Source organism: Garra rufa, chromosome 23 (assembly GCF_049309525.1).
Source record: "Garra rufa chromosome 23, GarRuf1.0, whole genome shotgun sequence".
Lineage (NCBI taxonomy): Eukaryota > Metazoa > Chordata > Actinopteri > Cypriniformes > Cyprinidae > Garra > Garra rufa.
Window position 1 is genome coordinate 32,692,412 of NC_133383.1, and position 21,908 is coordinate 32,714,319.

General features: G+C 38.7%; 1 protein-coding gene across 4 annotated transcripts in view; it reads left to right on the forward strand.

Moving 5' to 3' along the window:
* The first annotated feature begins 1,640 nt into the window (after positions 1–1,640).
* Positions 1,641–21,908, forward strand: part of nrg1 (neuregulin 1) — a 134,113-nt gene continuing 113,845 nt past the window's right edge. For all 4 annotated transcript variants that reach the window (XM_073829345.1, XM_073829343.1, XM_073829344.1 and 1 more), the window contains exon 1: positions 1,641–2,546. In XM_073829345.1, coding sequence (XP_073685446.1) covers positions 2,060–2,546 — 487 coding nt within the window. In that variant the 5' untranslated portion in view covers positions 1,641–2,059. The remainder of the gene's footprint in view (positions 2,547–21,908) is intronic.

A 21,908-nucleotide genomic window follows, 5' to 3' on the forward strand; every position in this document is an offset into this window, starting at 1 on the left:
TGCAGGCATTGCTAGAAGTGCTTCTGTTTACCATTAGTATGTTTTTTGCAAATTCCAATTGTGTTTTTTCTATTAAACTTTTATCCCAATTTTCAAACTTTAATACTGGTCCCCAAATTTCACTCCCGTACAGTAGAATTGGTTTAATGATTGCTTGATATAATTTAATCCATGTTCTAACTGGTAGTTTTAATTGTCCAAATCGTGATTTTATGGCATAAAATGCCCTCCTGGCCTTCTCATGCAAGGCCTTCACAGCCAGACTGAAGCTGCCAGATGCTGAGATCTCAATACCCAGGTAAGTGTAGCTGGTGCTGTGCTCTAGGACTTCCCCTCCGTAATAGAACTGGTATCTGTTTCCCTGAGACCTGAGACCTTGAAATCCTTGTCCAAAAGCTTGTCTGTGCTCTACGGCTCGGTGTTTTAAATGCCGCGCCATCTGAATGCACGTGATGGAGATTTACTAATCACAGAACCGGCTTTACTGATGAGATACGCATTACAATGGCATGCGATTTATCGCGCAGCACTACCTATAATTCAGCATTTTTGGAAACTCACCAGGCAGGGCCACTTGGAGTTCACAGAAGGTAATCTTGGATCAGACGAGCTGGGCCACATCCAAATACACATTTCAGTCAGTTTTTCCAGCTGAATATAGAGAAGTCTATGAACTACAATGATCATAGATTTGGACTGGTATGTGCTACCACACACACACACACACACACACACACACACACACACACACACACACACACACACACACAAAGTAAGTAAGTAGTAAGTTAATTTACTTCATTTTTATTTGGCAAGTTTTTGCGCACACATTTTTAAAGTAAAATTTAAATATGGAATTATGTAAAATTTACTTACCTAAGTTAAGTCAAATTAGCAAAGGAAATAAGTACATTTTACGTGTACAGAGTTTGATGAGTCATTTCTACTTAATTATTTGAAGTTTACCCTACAGTCCTCAGGTACAATTCAATAAACTTTACTCAAACATCATAGCACTGAAAAAAAAAATGCCATTAAAGCATGTGGTTCTCTTACAAACATGTAGGTAAGCAAGTAGACGGCTCCTTACTGTTTTTAGGGTTATATGTTGACTCAGTTACTAACCAAATGAACACAGAGAACTCAATACTTGGCACATGATACACAATGACAGCAACAATCAGTGAATAGTTTTTGAGTATGAATGGATCATTTTGAGTAGAAGATAAACTAGATGTTATAAAACCGCAAGTTACTTAACATAACAACAAAAGCAACAATAAAACAGTGTAAATACATCTCAATAACTGCAAAAAATGTAACCTCCTTAATTATTCATGCCCTAGTGCTTGATGGGAACAACCAAATCATTTACTTAATCTTTGTAAAACTAACAAACAAAAGTAAAATATACTTATAAGTTGAAATTTTAAATTCTACAAGTGTAAATTGAGTAGGCTACTAATATTGAATTTACTTTTTTGTTAATTCTTGCCTGAACTAAATTATTTAATGCAGAAATTTAATTTTTTTTTTTTATTATTTACTCCACAACTAATCATTTAAAACATTTCTCAGATCAAGAGTAGGCCTTTTTTTCTTTTTAGAAATGTCAGATCGCTGTCATGTGTTGTATACAGTATGTTATACATTTATACTGTAATTATGGTTTGTCTTAAACAGTGGCTTGAAATCTGTGTTGCTTTCAAAATGTTGCTGTTTCATTATTTATGTTTTAAAAGCTGTTAAAAAACTTAAATGTTGTGGAAGATGACTTTTTTTTTTTTTTAGAGTTTTGAGTATTTCATATTTAATATATTTAAAACACAAACTGAACACAAATAGTGAATTACGTCGGTAATTCCACATACGACGCGACAAATGTCCCGTACTTTGTCGCGTCGCGGTGGGGAAATCCTCCTCGCACGCGGCTGAGATCCCTCACCCCGCCTCTTGTAATACGATCAGCTGAAGAGCCAACAAAACCCACGCTCCTCTATTCACTTCTTCTGGTCCACTTTAATTCATTTAGCTGAACGCAAGAAACGCGCGCGCGAGGATGTGGACTATTCCGTCAAGACGCTGTTCTTTCTCGGTCTCCGCTGTCTGTGGAGTGGCGGTATGTTTGTCCCTGTGGACGCGTGTGGTCCGGTGCGGGAGCTTCGCTTGTTCTCCGCCCGCGGCGTCAGTGCAGGAGCTCGCACGCCGCTCGGGGGTCGTGTTTGAGGGGAAGCTTCAGGAGGAAGAGCGAGCAGAGCGGAACTGGACTGAAGCGCAGAGAGAGCCGCAGGTGAACGCGTCGCGTCAGGTGCGCGTCAGAGTACAGCAGGTGTGGCAGCTAAAGGCAGGAGGGCTGCTCAAGGACTCTGTGGTGTCTCTCCTTTGGTTTGAAGGTGGTAGATGTTTCCACCTCAACACTGGGATCCGGTACATGTTCTTTATGGAACCCACAAATGACACGTCCGTGTTCACGGCAGTTTTCCCTCCGGTGGAGACCAAGCGCACCGTGAGGAAGGATGTGAGCCAGGTGCTCTGTCAGGATTGCGGTAAGACCCTTTAACTGTCTGCTGGATGATCATATGTTCATATCCACGTGTGAGTTGGTTCAGTGACACTAGCGAAACTAAACTAGAACTTTGTTGTTGTTGTTGTTGCTTTGCTTTTTGTTTGGTCTCCTGTTGATATTGAGGCTAAAGTGGAGCTCATGGACAAGTAGGGCTGCACAAAATTGTCGATTTTCCCTTGAAATTGTAATTGCGATTATTAATCACAATTTACATTGATTGACGTTTTAAATAGCATTGCTAGAAGCAACTGCATGCCATAATTTTATATAAAAATAAAAAACAAGCTGAAAACACTCTTTCTGAAAAACTTTTATTGTGTTTCTCGTTGCCACAAATGTCAACGATATTGGTTTGGTTTCTTTAAATAAAACAAGTAATAATATGCAATATGCATAGGGATATACTGGTATCAAATTTTCATGTTGATAATTAATTGATAATTAACTTTTATCGCGGTATACGGTATTATCATGATGTTGAACTTTATTTGCAAAAAAGTGTTGTCATAATACAGTATAACAGGTTTAATAAATATTTCTTATAACAAAAATAACTGAACATTTAAATAGAATAAAGCAATGCACAAAAAAATGTATAAAGTTAAAAAATGTTCACGGATTAAAGTGCAAAATAATTATTAAGACCAATAGGTATGACTTAATCCAAGGTATCTCATTAGTTAACCTTAGTTAATGCATTAATATTCACAATGAGCAAAGCTCTTTGTTAAAAAATACAACTCATAGTTCATGTTAGCTCAATAAATAACACTTTTGATTCGAACAATTTGTTATTAAAAATTGCAATTACCTAAGATTAATGAATGTTTAGAAGAACGTTTCATTGACAGACTAATTTAGTAAACTAATGAAGCCCTAATGTAAAGTTTGACTGAACAATGAAGAATTAAAACACTTTCAAACAATATCTAGGGCATGTTGTAGTCCAGATTAAAATGTAAAAAAGTTTGAAAATAAATAAACTATTAAGTCTAAATATTTAAGTATTTGACGCTGTGATAAACACCATAGCAAATACACAAATCTGAATGGCTATTTAAGTCTTTTAAACACTTTTAAGAAACAGAAAGCTTTTTTGTTTACAGGGTTTTCGGGGTAACTGCTGCATTATGTTTAGCACCATCTGCTGTCAGAGAATAAAAGTGCGCTTTCATCCAGAGCGTCTCTCAGGTGCTTCACCATGCGCTTCTCATCTGTACTTGTTTGCATATGCATTCAGCAGTGTTGTGCATTGTGACCAGCTGATGAAAAAAATTATTTTAATATGCATTCATAATTCAGAATAATTTGTTATGAATAATTATTCTCTGTATTTTGATGTGAACGCAATAACAATATTGATTCGCCTCTCACAACGTGACATGCTCTGAACATGCCTCATAAGCACGCAGAGTAATGTACTTTTTTTTGTAATCACGGTTTTGAAAAAATATGTAATTGTGTCATCCGTAATCGTGATTAGAATTAGAAATTTGATTAGAAATTCAGCCCTATAGACAAGTACAGTAAAGCTGTCATATGGTAATCTGATGGTGTTTACATGACAATATTCTGGTGTCACTGTACTTAGCTGCAGACCACTTTAGCATGCATTTACTAACTATTTTGCCATCTGATGTTCATTTAGCAGACTAGGTAAGCATACATCCTCTCTATGTCAGACACTTAGATGCAATGTTGGATTAAAACTTGTTTGAGCAGCTCAACACGACCGTCATGGATGGACGCAACAGTGATTGTGAATTTGTGGCACTCCTTCAGGCTCACGTCATGCAAAAGAATTATTTAAAAGCTGGACTGTCAGTGCTTTCAAATCTGTGTTTTTGGCAGAATTTCTGCAGAGATTATTGCCACTAATGTCATCACCAGATTCTGATGGATTACACAAATTCCTGTTCAACCTTGTTGCCTATGCATTAAAGCCAACCCTAGTGATTCCAGGGTACTTTTGGCTTGATGGACTCTTGAGTTCACTTTGATTAGCTCTGATTCATGTTACATCACAAAACCTTTATGTACAGATGGAATATGAGGTTTAACGGTTAGATGAGGTGTTAGTATTTTGATGAAAGGCATCCTAAAGTCAGCTATACTGACACATTTTGTCTGCTAACCTGGTTACCTACCGATTTTAGTATGAGCGTGTATTCTTTTGAGAAGCTACACAGGTTGTTATGCTTACATATTTATCATACTAATTCATCCATTGTCTTTTAATGAAGGCTTGATGTTTTAGCACTACACATAAGTGAATTTGTTTTGGTTATTAATGGTTATGAGACCAGCAACATAACAGCATGTCTGCTGCTAGAAAACTGAATATGTATTTGGCTTTGTAATTGAGCTGCCTTTGTTTGAATTTGGCATCAGTTGTGGTCGCAAAATGAAATCCTCCAATTCCAAGTATTGCTTCATCGACTGTGTGCAGCAGTAATGCTGTAAGAAGCTTTGAGATGTTCATGAGCTCAATGTTGCTTTGTGTTTTCTCACTCATAAAATAGTACAATAGATTCAATAACTTGTTAAGCTTGAGTGTGCCTTGAGCATTCCAGAAGTTACACTTGCACGCCTGTTGAGTGTGTTTAATGACCACTCTGCTGGTTTTGCTGCCTTCTGATGAGGTTAGTAAAGGTCATTGTACTTTCAGTCCTTCACTGAGCCTGCATCCCAATGTGCATACTATTCACCCTAATTTTCAATACTATTTAGGGCAGATAGGGTGGATAGTATGCACATTGGGACGCAGGGTCTATGTTCTCCTCTCCTCATGACCTGAGATATCTGTCCACTTTTTGCGTGGTATTATGAGAATTTGACGTTGAGAATTCTAAATGGCTTTTTGTGAGATTTAGATTGTGATCTAATGTCATGATATATGTCATGATATATAAGCAATAAGTGTTGCAATAATAATTTCAAAGACAAGTAAATAATGTTTACTTAAATTCGTAACCATATTTAAAGCACTTGCTTTCAAAATCATTTTATTTTTCAATTTCAATAATGGCAAAGAAATGAATTGATTTTAAAGGCTTTGATTCCTAAGGGAACTACAAATTCCATCCTTGTGTCGGATAATAACGTTAATTCATTTTCTTTATTGAAACTTATTGATTTACAATTCCCTATAGGATAAGGTAATACTGAAAGAACCCTGGCTTTAGCCGAAGTGGAATATATGATGAAGACCTGCTAGCACATTGTAGTTAAGTTTTTTCTTTTTTTTATACTACGATTAGTTTTCTACTTGGTAATGTTTTCATTGTTTTATAACAGTGCGTAATATCATTCACTCAAAATCCAAAGTTAATGCTTCAAAGAAAAGTCTAATCACATCATATGCTAAGCATTACTGTTCATTTAATCTTTTTGTTTTGTTTTTATTGTATTGCATACACTTTTGAGTGTGTACTACAGATAATTAATTTGTAGGACAGCACACGAGCTGGATCTGTGGCAGATGAGTATGAGAGCTGAAGTTAAGTCAGGGCACATATCTCAGAAGGGTTACAGAGATAGCCCAGTCATAATCCCCTGTCCTTTCACAGATTATCCCATAATCCCATCTTTATTTTGCATTCAAATGGCCCACATTCAAAATGAGCTCCTAGAAAACCAAAAGTATGACACACTGCAGTTTTATGATAGTCGCTTACTATCTAATTGCAATTGCTAGAGCAAAGCTATTTAGCTATTTTGGGATCAATTTATATGAGAATACAAAATAAAGTACTTTATATACAGACTGGTCTGTATTTGTGTCATGACTTTAGTAGTGCCACTTAAGAGTTGCTTTAACAAAATAGTATACAATTAATTAATATTGTATAATACTGTATGTAAATTGTACACTGCAAAAAACAATTTGTTGAATCAACTTAAAATAATTTGTTACCTGGCTGCCTTATAGTTTTAAGTTCAGTCAACTCAAAAAAGTTTAGTCAACTTAAAATGTTAAGTTGCAGTAAGTGACGCAACGCAACGCGTAAAATGACAGTATAAGTCATTATAATCAGTAGTTATGCCCCCACTGGATGCAACAAATGCCTCGTTACAATGAGTCTTATTGTTTCTGTCTCATTACGCCGAGAAACGGCATGGTAAGGGGCGTAACATTTCCGTCACACGCTTGAGGTATTCAGCCAATCACAACGCACCGGATGGCTGGCCAATCACAGAACACCTCGGTTTCCATCAATGGTGAGTTTTGGAAAAAACTAAGCGTTTCAGAAAGACGGGGCTAAGTCACTAAGACCAAATCTATCCTGTCTGCTGAAAAAAAAACAATACAAACGGTTTCCACTACAAATACTATTACAAACCATCCCTTTTTAACCATTAAAACCATAAAAAAATGGTTTCCTGTAGTGTGTTTTGGGACATATTCAATTAGAATTTAGTGGTTTTAACAAGCCAACAATAGAAGGTGACCAAATACCAATAGAGATAAACAGGCACCATTACAGTTACCATTAAAACCAGTAAAACCATTACAAATTCTGTGATGGGTTCTATAGTTTTTTTTCAGCAGGGCTAAAATGGCTGTTGCCGCCAATCCGCCTTGGAACGTAAACACAGTAGAAACACGCTGCATTTATTTGCACATGCATCTTTTTTTGGTTTTGGAGGTTATTCCAACTCCAAATTTTCCCTTGATTATACCCTTGTTTTTATTAACAAGTTGGGCAAGAAGTAACAGCTGTTCTTGCATCCAGTTTGGTTTTCTTTTAAGTTTGCATGTCTTACTCTTTGCCATGATTATTCTACTCTGTTTATATGTATTTCCGCTAATTGTTTATGAGAAGCGCGTATGTAATACTGCTGACAATTGGCTGAACATATACTTGCTTAATTAGTGACAGCCTGCATTTTAAAATCTTTATTTGAATGTGGCAGCATTTTTATTTTAAACCTTTATTTGAATATAACAATATTGTGCTCTACAATATTTCTATGAATAAATCTCTGAAAGAGACCCCTCCCCTATCAGCCAATCATTGTGTGCATAGTTAATAAGCATGCTGACATCATTCATAGCAATGAGGTCAACCCCGCCCCTACTCTTAGCTTAAGACCTCTCTCTATTCTTTAGTAAAAGATCATCTCAGCAGCTTTGTTAATAGGTTTTAAGAGAAAACTCTTAGCTAAAAACTTTTACTGCTATTTAGGAGAACTCTTAGTGGTAATATAAAGTGTTTTGTGAATATGGGCCCAGGTTTGAAGCTGTGAGCACTCAGTATTTGAGCAAGGTCACATAATTGTTGTGGTAAGTGTAGTTAAAGTGGCGAGTATAGTAATTTTGAATCGGTAAGTTTGAATCAAACATTTGTTGTAACTTGTTACTCATTTGGCGAGTTGAATGGGAGTCATATGAGAAGGAAAGCATTCTGCCTTTACCACTGGAAGTACCCTGTATCTGTTCCAAGTCATGCTTATGGTCCTGACAAATGCTCCATCCACATTTCTAAGATTTGTGGAGCTGCTGTTCTGGCCTGTGCTGAAAAATATGTGTCATCTGTCTTGATGATATGAGTGTTTAGACTGAAAATTACAGAACAAACCTGAAGCCTCAATAAATTGCTTTTGTGTTGTTGGTCTCAGTATGGTTAATAAATGTTATTCCTCAACTATGCCAAATGGACAGCAATGATCAGTGTGGGTTAAGAAAATTGTACACTTTGTGGCTAGTTTGAGATTAACCAGTGAGAAATGTCAAAGGACATTGCAGCTTTGTCACCAAGGTTTTGTGGAAGACAGATTGTCAGATGCACACCTGTAGGGAGCCAATAGAGGTCTTCATTTCCAGATTTTTTCCCCCACAAATATTTAGTCATTAATCGCAGGTTTCCAGTCACCTGATAACTCCCAAGTTGTGGCATTATTATTGGGTTCAATATTGTTACATACTTTAATAAAAGCCTCTTTTGTGAAGCTGCATTACAATGTGTTAGGTTCATCGAACAATCCTGACCAGTGGTGTAATGTGACAAAGTATTTTTGGGGAGTATCTGTACTTTACTTGAGTTTTTATTTTTCAGCCTACTTTTACTCCGATACATTTCCCGAAGCATATTCGTTACTTTCTACACAATAGTCAGAAGTCAGGATCTCAGTCAGAATTGCGAGATGTAAACTCACAAAATTTTTTTTTTTTTTTTTTTGCAAAACTGTATGAAAAAAAATATCTTACAGAAGTATTGTGTTCTATCTAGAAAGTGTTTGCTCACAAAAATATTATCTTTCCCTCAAAAAAATGCATTTGCATTGAAATGTTGTTTTCTTTCTTTCACCTCTTTATTTCCATCACAAAAGTTTTTTGTGAGCAAACACTGTTTATAAACTCATAATTAGTCAGAATTGTGAATTATCTCAGAAAAAAAGTCAGAATTGTCAGATAAAATTTACAGTAATTAAAAATAATAAATTAAATAAATAAATAATTTTCCTCACAAATGCAAGTTTGTATCTCAGGAAAGTTTCTAGTGATCCTAGCTGGTTAGCTGGTTCATGTGTCTAGAGACACAATGGATGGCTGAATAAATTACCTACAACCCCTGGCAAAAATGATGGAATCACTACACTTATAAGAAGTTCACCCTTTTTTTTGTTCACCCTTTATAACAAATAAACCACAGATATGGCACAAAACAATTCTTGTTTAATTATTCAACACTCTGGTATGGGAAACATACCTAAAACAAATGAAATTAAAATTGTTGAATTAATGGAAAATTATTTTCCATATCAAGTAGAGAAAAACATTATGGAATCATTCAATGTTGAGGAAAAAATTACGGAATCAGCTTGTAATTTTTTATTTCTAAAAACAAATATCTAAACATTCTAAATGGCTAATTAGTCAGCAGTGCTTACAGACCTTAACCAACTTTTGATCTTGGCCAATTGTAAGGAACCATGGCCCCAACAAGAAAGCTGTCAGTTGAAATGATGGAAAGGATTATAAAACTCTTTCAAGATGGAAATCCATCATGGGGTATGGCAAAAAAGGGTGAGATTTACAGACATGGCCAAAAGTTTTGAGAATTACATAAATATTAGAAATTGGAAAAGTTGCTGCTTAAGTTTTTATAATAGCAATTTGCATATATTCCAGAATGTTATGAATAGTGATCAGATGAATTGCATAGTCCTTCTTTGCCATGAAAATTAAGTTAATCCCGAAAAAAACTTTCCATTGCATTTCATTGCTGTCATTAAAGGACCTGCTGAGATCATTTCAGTAATCGTCTTGTTAACTCAGGTGAGAATGTTGACCAGCACAAGGCTGGAGATCTTTATGTCAGGCTGATTGGGTTAGAATGGCAGACTTGACATGTTAAAAGGAGGGTGATGCTTGAAATCATTGTTCTTCCATTGTTAACCATGGTGACCTGCAAAGAATGCGTTGAATAAAAATGGCTTCACAGGCAAGGAAATTGTGGCTACTAAGATTGCACCTAAATCAACAATTTATAGGATCATCAATAACTTCAAGGAATAAGGTTCAATTCTTGTTAAGAAGGTCTCCTAAAGAGGATTCAGCTGCGGGATCGGAGTGCCACCAGTGCAGAGCTTGCTCAGGAATGGCAGCAGGCAGGTGTGAGCGCATCTGACGCACAGTGAGGCCAAGACTTTTGGAAGATGGCCTGGTGTCAAGAAGGGCAGCAAAGAAGCCACTTCTCTCCAAAAAAAAAAAAAAAATCAGGGACAGATTGATCTTCTGCAAAAAGTATGGCGAATGGACTGCTGAGGACTGGGGCAAAGTCATATTCTCCGATGAAGCCTCTTTCCGATTGTTTGGGGCATCTGGAAAAAGGCTTGTCCGGAGAAGAAAAGGTGAGCGCTACCATCAGTCCTGTGTCATGCCAACAGTAAAGCATCCTGAGACAATTCATGTGTGGGGTTGCTTCTCATCCAAGGGAGTGGGCTCACTCACAATTTTGCCCAAAAACACAGCCATGAATAAAGAATGGTACCAAAACATCCTCCAACAGCAACTTCTTCCAACAATCCAACAACAGTTTGGTGAAGAACAATGCATTTTCCAGCACGATGGAGCACTGTGCCATAAGGCAAAAGTGATAACTAAGTGGCTCGGGGACCAAAACGTTGAAATTTTGGGTCCATGGCCTGGAAAATCCCCAGATCTTAATCCCAATGAGAACTTGTGGTCAATCCTCAAGAGGCGGGTGGACAAACAAAAACCCACTAATTCTGACAAACTCCAAGAAGTGATTATGAAAGAATGGGTTGCTATCAGTCAGGATTTGGCCCAGAAGTTGATTGAGAGCATGCCCAGTCGAATTGCAGAGGTCCTGAAAAAGAAGGGCCAACACTGCAAATACTGACTCTTTGCATAAATGTCATGTAATTGTCCATAAAAGCCTTTGAAACGTATGAAGTGGTTGAAACGTAAAACTTTTCGTCTTGTGCTATTCTAATAAAATATCTAAAGAAAACTATTAAATTTTCCAACTCATTTATAATATGGGGTTACATGTTATATAAAAGACCAGGGGAAATGGCAATCCTTACCTCAACAGTCAATTTACAGGTTTACACTGAAACTTTGTAAACTTTTCTCATTCCATCAATAGAAAAGTAGTTGGTGATAATTTTAGTGTGATAATGCAACTTGCCACAGAGCAACGAGTGTTAAAGCTTTTCTTCAGGAACGGCACATCAACTCGGTGACATGGCCTGCAAACAGTCCAAATCTGATTGAAAATCTATGGTGGAAATTGAAAAACTGGTCCATGACAAGGCTCCATCTTGCAAAGCTGATCTGTCAACTGCTATTCTATAAGTTGGAACCAGCTTGATGATGAAGAGAATTGTTTTTCATTAGTGAAGTCCATACCCTAAAGAATTCAGGCCGTCAAATTAAATGCCAGAAGAGGAGCAAAAAAAAAAAAATGTTTTTTTTGGTCGATGATTACATAATCTTTTCTTCAAAATTGATTGATTACATAATGTTTTCTGTACTTGATATGGATTTTTTTTTTCATTAATTAAAAGAGCTTAATTTTATTTGTTGAAGGTATGTTTCACATAAACTGAATGTTAACAAAATTATTAAACAAAAATTGTTTTGTGTCATATCTATGATTCGTTTATTTGGTATGAAGTAAAAAATATAGGTGAACAACTTCGAAGTGGGGTGATTGCATACTTTTTGCCAGGGGTTGTAGTGGAATTGGGTCGAATGTGGTCTTGAGGAGAGACTGTGGTTTCTGATCAATAACACTAATATCTGACTGATATTCCATGAGACTGACCCAGGCAGACTACACAGAAACACTGATTTATGCAATGTAAAAATGTGAACAAAATTTCAACTGAAGCATTAAAAGCTAAAACAAAATCGAGTACAGTAAATTTGAAATTTCCTTCACCTGGGTAAAGGTGCTATTATGCTATTTTAAATGTTACAAATTTTGTTTTGGATGTCTCTGAAGGACTCCTATAACATGTTTAAATGCATCTAAAACACTTTTGAGTTTCTCATAATATACATTGTAATTCACCTTCATTTTTCAAACATAAAACAGAAAAAGCCCATGGGCAACCTTTTGTGAAGAAAACAAAATGTCACGCTGGTGGAAACAACTCAAGACTTCACTTTCAAGATGGGCTTGGACGGCGTTTAGCATCCTTCCGCGCAGCTGGAAGAGATCCGTGTTCAAGCATAAGCAATAGGCCAATAATAGATTGGTCAGATGGCCCAGTCTGTTGCGATTGGTCTACTACTTGACAGCTTGTGTCGGAAACGAAACGCCCATTACCATCTCTGAATGTCAGTTCTGGAAACTTTCTCTATCTTCAACAATTGTAAATACTGTAAGGATGGCATCGGTTTTACCATTTCAGTTCAAGTCCAATAAAACTTTGGATGGACTAGGTGATCAACCCAGTCCTCCATCACAAGGACAACTTAAGCAAGATGTTTCTTAGTGAAAAGTTTTTACTCAGTTTGTCATATATTATGTGATGTAAGTGTGTAATTCCTCTACATCAGCATTAACCAATGTTTATCCATCAACAAACCGGTTTATTGAGGTGCTCATGTGGTAACTGTATTAATAAATATATCAGCTGAGCGCTTAACATAAATTACTGAGACCTACAGCTGCCCACTGGGTGTTCACAATATAAAACATATACATACAGTGCCCTCCACTAATATTGGCACCCTTGGTAAATATAAGCAAATGTGACTGAAAATAATTCTGTATTGTTTATCCTTTAGATCTTTTATTTCATTATATAAATTGTCCAGCCATGACTTTTTGTTCCACATGATTATATTATGAGGAACACAAAGGCCAAATTCCCTTAATCATCCATCACAAGAAGTAAAACCAAAGAATGTAGTTCTGATGTGCAGAACAAGTTTGTTGAGCTTCACAAAATAGAAAGCGGCTGTAAGAAAAGAGCTAAAGCATTGAGAATCCCCATTCCCACCATCAGGGCAATAATTAAGAAGTTCCAATCAACTAAAGATGTTACAAATCTGCCTAAAAGAGGATGTGTGTCTATATCATCCTAATGCACAATAAGGAGGAGAGTTTGAGTGGCCAAAGACCCTCCAAGGATCACAGCTGGAGAATTGCAGAGAGTTGTTGAGTCTTGGGGTCAGAAAGCCTAAAATAAAATGATCAAACGGCCCCTACATCACCACATGTTGAGTTTTTCAAGAAAAGTCCTCCAGGCTCACCCAAAAACAAACTCCAGCTTATTCACTTGTCAGACATGATTGGAACTTCAAACAGGACTGGCTTATATGGTCAGATGAAACTAAAAATTAGCTTTTTGGCAGCTAACCCTCCAGATGGTTTTGGTGCAGACAGGGATAAAAAAGTACCCCAAGTCCACGGTTAAAAATACTGCTGGGTCTTTAATGTTGTTGGCCTATTTTTCTGCCGGAGGTCCTAGACATCTTGTTTAGATACATGGCTTCATAAATTCTATCAAATACTGTACCAGCAGATAAAAAAATCAAAACTCGACTGCCTCTGTTAGAAATCTTATTATGGGCCATGGTTGCATCTTCCAGCAGGACAATGATCCAAAACAAACATCAAAATCAACACAAAATTGTGTCACTCATTAGACATTGTTGGAGAAAACTCAACTGTTATCTTGGGAAAAGGACGCTGCAATAATTGGGTGACAATAATAGTGGCTAATGTGAAAAAAACATTTATTTCATAATGAGATTTCACCCCCAGATTCTATTGTTTTACTTTATTGACAGGTTAGAATTTTTTGAATGAAAGATCAAAAGGTGTGAACAAGGGTGACAATATTAGTGGAGGGCACTGTGACTGCATATACTTTAATGTTAATTTCTAATTTTGTTTAATGAATTTAAAAAGTACAGCCTGCTCTATACCTGTATATCTCTTAGCCTCTCCCTGATAGCTTTTTCAACTGTACCCCTTGACCTAGAACAAGAGTGCCCCAATCCTTCTTGCAAAGTTCAGCTCTTTTTTTTTAAGAAGCAGGGGCGTGTGCAGACAAACTCTCCTTGTCTCCTTAAAGGAGAAGTTCACTTCCAGACCAAAGGAATGTAAACAAAATGCAGGATGCAATGATGGTAAGTGTTCTTATCTGAACAGATGAGCGTGTAGCAAAGTTTATTAGAGCAGGCAGGGAACCAGGGGTCCGTGGAACAAAGCATGAGTCAGGAGATCGCAGGGGATGTGATTGGTAGACCAGACGAGTATGAACTGAGGGAACCAGGTATATATAGGGGAGTGGTGATTGAAGTCAGGTGAGTGTAATCAGAACTCCGTAGAAGATGAATGAGTGGGCAGTGCTTCGGTGGAAGTGGTTTGAGGAGGTGGCTGTGGTGAAAGACTGACATTACCCCCTCCTCCAGGAGTGGCTCCCGATGCCCTCATGCGACACCGAGGGTGGCCGTGATCGTGAGGGGTAGGACAATCTGGGTGGCTGCCGTGGAAATCCAGCAATAACTGGGCATCGAGCATGTCATCTCTGGTTACCCAGGATCATTCCTCCGGGCCATACCCCTCCCATTCGACCTGATATTCCAGGTGACCCCCTCGGCGCCGTGAATCCAGGATCTCGTTGATGGTATAGATAGTTGGTTGATCCAGGACTTCCGGAGGAGGGGGCTCCGCTTCAGCTCCAGTGGTGTCTGTGGCAGAGGGAGAAAATGGTTTAAGGAGTGACACATGGAAGGTAGGGTGAATTCGGTACCTGGATGGGAGCTGAAGCTGGAATGTCACATCGTTGATCTGCCTCAGTATCTTAAACGGACGGATGTAGTGGGGACTCAGCTTGCGGCAAGGCAGCCGCAGATGTATGTCTCTTGTGGAGAGCCACACTTTATCTCCAGGTTGGTATAAGGGAGTGGCCCTGCTTCTAGCATCTGCAAAATTTTTGTGTCTGCGGATAGCTTGCTGTAGTGACGATGAGTCCCACACTCTCTCGCTCTCTCGAAACCAGTGGTCTACAGCCGGAACATTCGAGGGTTCCTCTGTCCAGGGAAACAGGGGAGGCTGATAACAGAGTATGCATTGGAAGGGTGTTCTGCTGTCTCCATGGCTGTAGGTAGCCTTTTCAGGGGGAGAAATTTGCAGGATTTAGAGAATCGGTCGTCAATAACCAACACACGTGTTACCCTCTGAGTTGGGGAGATCCGTCACGAAGTCTACCCCAATGTGGGACCAGGGCCTTTGCGTTATGGGTTGTGGTACCAGCTTTCCTGTGGGTAGATGACGGGAAGAGTTAGAAATAGCACAGACTGAGCAGCTCTGGACGTACCTGATGGTATCCACTGATCTAAATCCCACTCGATGGTGCTAACTATAAGTTGCGGTGGGATGATGGGTTCTGTTTCAGAGGGGGAATCACTGGAGAATTGTCAGGATAAAGCGTCAGCAGTGACATTCTTGGAGCCTGGGTGGTAGGTGATCTGCAACTTGAATCTGGTTTGAAAAAGGGCTCACCTAGCCTGGCGTGGGTTGAGACGTTTGGCTTCCTGGAGATAAAATGTTCCCGATTTCCTACATCATAATTTTGCTCCGTCGGAGACAGCTTATGTGAAAAGTAGGCACAGAGATGGAGGATAGAGGATTCGTCGACCGCTTGAGAGAGCACCGCTCCGACGCCGATGGTGGATGCGTCAACCTCTACGACGAAGGGACATTCGGGATCAGGATGTTGTAATAGTGGAGCGGTACTAAATGTCCTTAAACTGTTGGAGAGCCTAGTGGGCAGTAGGGTTCCAGTTGAGATGTTTAGGGTGGCCCCACAGGAGGGAGGTCAGCGGGGCGGTAATGAAACTGTAGTCCTTGATGAAACGTCTGTACAAATTGGAGAATGCGAGAAAACGCTGGAGCTCTTTGATGCTGGTGGGTTGGGGGCAGTTCTTGATGGCTTGAACTTTCCCCTGGTCCATCTGCACACCCTCTGCACTGATGTTGTAACCCAAGAACTGGACGGATGGTTTATGGAATTCACATTTCTCAAACTTAAGGTACAGGTTGTGTTTGCGGAGTTGATGGAGCACCTGCTGGATGTGCTGGCGATTTTCAGCCAAGTTCCGGGAGTAAATCAAAAGATCATCAATATAGACTACCACAAACCAATGAAGGAACTCAGAGGAACACCTTATTCATAAACGTTTGAAAGACGGAGGGACTGATGGACAAACCATACGGCATAACCAAAGTAATGGCCAGTAGGTGTGATAAAGGCCGTCTTCCACTCGTCTCCCTCACGAATACGAACGAGGTTGTAAGCACTCCACAGGTCCAGCTTTGTGAAAATGTGAGATCCACGAAGCTCCTCGAGGGTGGCCAGTACCAGGGGGAGCGGGTAAGGCTGCTAAATGATCTGTGAGTTGAGCTGCTGGTAATCAATGCAGGGACGCAGACCTCCATCCTTCTTGCCCACGAAGAAGAAGCTTGAAGTGCGAGATCGATGGTCTGATGAAACCTTGTGTAAGTGCCTCTTTAATATACTCCTCAATTGCCTGCTGCTTCGGGTTGGAAAGGGGACAGACGCGTCCCTTAGGTAATTGAGCCCCAGGTAGCAAGTCGATGGTGCATTCCCATGGCCATTGTGGTGGAAGATGTGTGGCAGCTTGCTTGCTTAACAAATCCTGGAATGCCATGTACTCCGCTGGGATTTCAGGAAGACATTCTGGATCTGGACTTTAGATCTGTGTAGATGCCGAGGACACCGAAAAAGGGTAAAGAGGTCGAGGGAGGTTAGATAAACAGTGGTTGAAACAGTGCTTACTCCAACTTATGATGATGATGATGATGTAATTGTAGCCAGGGGCGTCCCAGGATAATGCTTCACGGTGGAATCCTACAGTACCAGAAATTGAATTTCCTCTTGTTGAAATAATCTGACTTGCAAAGTGACGGGTGGTGAAGAGTGATGAATCCACCCACGCCCAAGTGGTTTTCCCTGGATGGTTTTCATGGCATATTCGGGATAGTGACGTTGACGTGAGAGATGTAGTTGATTTAGACATTCCTGCGAGATGAAGTTTCCTGAGGCGCCTGAATCAATCAGAGTGGAAAAACACAAGGTTCGTAACAGCAGTATGAAGAGTCACTGGTATCTGAGTCAGTCGAGCTGTATTTATTTCAGCATGATTGGTACTCACCATTGGGCGTGGGGGTCTGACAGTCGGGAGGTACGTTGTAGGAAGGTCTCCAGACTGATGGAATTGTCATATAGAGCCATAGTGGAGCGGATTTCCGGATGGAGTCCTTGCCTATAAGCGCCCAGTGCGATCTAATTCCATCCACTAGCCGCCGCCAGTGTGCGAAAATGGAGTGAGTATTCATTCACCAAAGAAGTCCCCTGTTGTAAACGAAACAGCTGATGAGAAACGATGAGTCTGCTGCTTGTAGTACTGAAAACCTCAGAGAAATGATTTGTGAATTGTGGAATCGGAGGCAAAGGCGAGTAGATGTAATGACGATAGGTTTATTGACAACAGAGTTGTAAACAGAATGCAGGATGCAATGATGGTAAGTATTCTATCTGAACAGTCCTTAGGATGAGCGTGTAGCAAAGTTCATTAGAGCAGGCAGGGATCCTGGAGTCCGTGGAACAAAGCATGAGTCTGGAGATCGCAGGGGATGTGTTCGGTAGACCAGTCGAGTGTGAACTGAGGGAACCAGGTATGGTCGTCCGAAATGTTCCGTCATAAAAAAATTGACGATTCGTTTTTTCGCGTTTTTCGCATTCCTTACAAGCATTTTGAGAGGTGTTTTGACAGTTCAGAACCACCATTCAAGTGAACGCCAAGGTCCTTGTACACACAGGTGGAGGGGATCACACAAACGAGCAGGAAGACCAAATATGGGCATGGGAGAAACCAAACAGACAGTCCAAAGGGGGGAAACACTGGACAAAAAAAGACAAACAGTTCAAACGGCGTGACACTCTCTATGAGAGTGGAGAGTGAGAGTTTCCATTCTGTATTGTTTTGCAAATTTTTGCAACGGATTAATTAAAGGGGTCCTATTATGCTCCTTTACAAAGTCTTTATTCTGTTTTTGAGGTGTACTTGAACATGCTCTCATGCTTAGTTGTTCGAAAAACACATTATTTTTCACATAATTTCCATTATTACAATAGCTTTCTCCCCAGGCTGGCACAAACGGCTCAATTAGTTCCGGGTTCCGCCTTCCGAAAAGTCAAAAGTATTGTGATTGGTCAGAAGTCCCACTGCGTTGTGATTGGCAAACAGCATAGACAGCGTTCCGCCCTGCTGCGCCCCTTCCCAAAGCAGCAAACTAGATTATATTCTATTATATGGAGATATATATATATATATATATATTTTTTTTTTTTACACAAACACATCTGATCGCTAAAGGAGGCTTTTACCGACCGCCCGGGAGCCATGCGAGGCATTTTTTTTTATTATGGATCGACTTATTTTCAGTCTATGCTGTTCTATGAGTGCCAGAATTGATTTAATATAACGCCGATTGCATTCGTCTGAAAGAAGGAAGTCATATACACCTAGGATGCATAAAGGGTGAGTAAATAATACGCTATTGTTGGTCCTATCGCCAGCATACGAGATCGGGGATACGTGACATTATCATTATTGTGCTAATGTATTTAATTATTTGCATGCCTGAAACCATAAGGCTAGTGAAGCTATCTACACTGTATGATAAATAAATCTCTTAAGTGAATTTCTCCTTTAAATGTACATGGACCAACCCATATATATGTAACAGGGACTCGACGACAGCGTTGAAGATCCAACTGTGAGCTTTATTGAACGGATCGTGGTCCAGACAGGCAGGGTCAAAATACCAGCAAACAGTAATACACTAGGCAAGACAAAAGCGTAAACCAATAATACAGGTGAGGGTCAGAATCCAAGTGAACAGTTCAAAGTAACAAATAAACAGAACAATGAAACAATGAAAACTATGGCTATGAAACAAAACAGAACAATGGCAATGGCAGTAACAACAAGGCAATGAAACAAGAAAATGCTTGGTAGAGTCCGCAAAAGCAAAACAATATTTCGCGAGGGCCTGTTTGGCATGGCCCTCCTTAAATGGCTGCCAAACAGGAAGAAACCATAGAGGCAGCAGAGGGAGCAGCAACAGTCAGTGTGAGTAAGGGCTCCCTCTGCTGGCCTGGCGTTACAATGTACCAATTCTTCATTTTTCATTTTTAACAACATGTAAACATACAAATTGTGCATTTTTGTCTTTTTATCTTCTTTTTTCAGATCTATTTTTACAGAAGTACGTTGTTACTTTCTAGGTATGCAGAGATTTGTGTGAGAGATTCTAAAAAAAGGAAACTTACCAAAGACATTTATTCAAGTCTGTAAATACATAGTTGCTTTCTGCCAACTCTCATATCTTTTATTTCCATGTATTTAAAATATGGTATTGGAAAATGAATGACAAATTATTCACATTAGAGGGTTATGTGAGCCATGTGCTGATTTGCAGTTCTGCCCCTGATTGGAGCTGTTAGAACTACATGCATTACACACACACCTGTCCTGCTCTGGCGTGTGCCCACTAAATACCTTCCTAAACACATTTCCTCAGCTGCTGAAGACAACTGCAGATCAGGCTTCCTCTCGCAGAGCCCACTTTACAGGATCATAAGAAGTCCATTGTTGGAGCCATGTTCAAATTTCAGGGCTTTATGCTCTGAAATTCCTGTCATAAAATGCCAAGACATTCAGCAGTTGATTTATCCCAGATTCGTCTTGCCTGCAGTGAATTATATCCATTCTGATAGAGCTTTTGACAGAATATATTTTTGAAAAAAAAAAAAAAAAACACAAGGAAGTGGAGAGAAGATTTAACCTTTTTTTTCCTAAGATGGTAAATAGAGTCTGTTGATGATTGGGAAGTTTTAAGCAACAGTGATTTTTACAAGGAATGATTTTATTTAGCCTGGCTGTTGTTACCACAGCAGGGTTTATCCAGCCTTGGTCCCTGGTCTTAAGCATTCGTCCAGTTTGTGTCAGCCTGAGGCTAGAGTAGCCAAAAACTTACACAAGTACAATTACTCAAATGACCTTTAGGAGGTTTTTCACTGCAAGCTTTTGGTTGCATTGAAATGAGCATTTGGAGCAAATGGTTTTAGGATGTCTCTCCAGTTGATGAGTGCACCACTGCAGACACTTACAGACAGTGATGTAATGTAACAATGTAATAACACTTCGTTAGAGTACTTAAGTATTTTTTGGGAGTATCTGTACTTTACTTGAGTTTTTATTTTTCAGCCTACTTTTAATTTTACTCCACTACATTTCCTAATTAAAATGTATACTTTTACTCCGATACATTTCCCGAAGCATATTCGTTGCTTATTACAAAATAGTCAGGATCTCAGTCAGAATTGCGAGATGTAAACTCGCAACCACGAGAAAAGTTGTTTTTTTTTTCTTAATTTTGCAAAACTGTATAAAAAAATATATTTCACAAAAGTATTGCATTCTATCTAGGAAGGGTTTGCTCACAAAAATATTGCCTTTCCCTCAAAAAAAAAAAAAAAAAACAATTTGCATTTGCATTGAACTTTAGTTTTCTTTCTTTCACCTCTTTGTTTCCATCACAAAAGTTTTTGTGAGCAAACACAAAGTTTATAAACTTATAAGTCAGAATTGTGAATTTTACCACAATTTTATCATAAAATTCACAATTTTTCTTCCAAATGTGAGTTTGTGTCTTGCAATTCTGACTTCTTTTCAGGAAATTCTGTCTTTTTTCCCATAATTGCATGATGAAAGAAACTAAATTCTGACTTTTTTTCCCTCCGAATTGGGTGATATAAAGTCAGAATTGCAAGATATAAACTCAGAATTCAGTTTTTTTTTCTTCAGAATTTCATAATATAAACTCGCAATTGTGAGAAATAATTTTCATCACAAATGCAAGTTTGTATCTCACAATTCTGACTTTTTTCTCTAAATTGGGTGATATAAACTCAGAATTGCAATATAAACTGATCATTCGGACGTTTTTTTCTCAGAAATGGATGATATAAACTTTAAAAAAAAAAATTGCATTTACTTGTACTTTTACTTTCAATACTTAAGTACATTTAAGATAAAAAAAAAAAAAAACTTTTTGTACTTAAGTACAATAAATATCACATACTTTAAGACTTTTACTCAAGTAATGTTCGAAATGGTGACTTTAACTTCTACCAAAGTCATTTTCTGGTAAGATATCTGTATTTTACTTAAGTATGGCTTTCAGGTACTTTATACACCACTGCTTACAGAAAAGTGTCAGACTGCTAATGGACTGATGCATGTGTCTTAATTCTTACATTCAGTTAATAATATATAATATTTTTTGACAGTTTCATTAAAATTTACCAGTGGGACTCTCCTGTAAATGCACAGGCTAATCATACTCTTAATTATAATCAGGTTTGCATGTATGTTTACATTCATATATGAGCGTGTGTGGATGCTAGATCAGTAATGATGTGTATGTTTGTCTTTGTATGTGCCTGTGTGGGTTGGAGGAATAATTCAGGCATGTGTTCTGATCTGCTGGGTTCTCAGCTCTAATGGATCGTAGCAGCTGCCTCTTCATCTCCTCCAGACACAAACCACCATTGTATAAGTTTGCTCTCGCTTTCCAGTACATTCCCTTACTGCAGCCTAGACTAACCTCTGATTGACTCATTCTGCACTCCATGTTGCTTCAGTGTCAAAAATCTAAACTTTTACAAAAATAGTGTGGAATTAAAGGCTGGTCAGAATTGCTCTATTGAAACTTATAATGTGCTAGAGGTATTTTGTATTTCTGTATTTCACAGC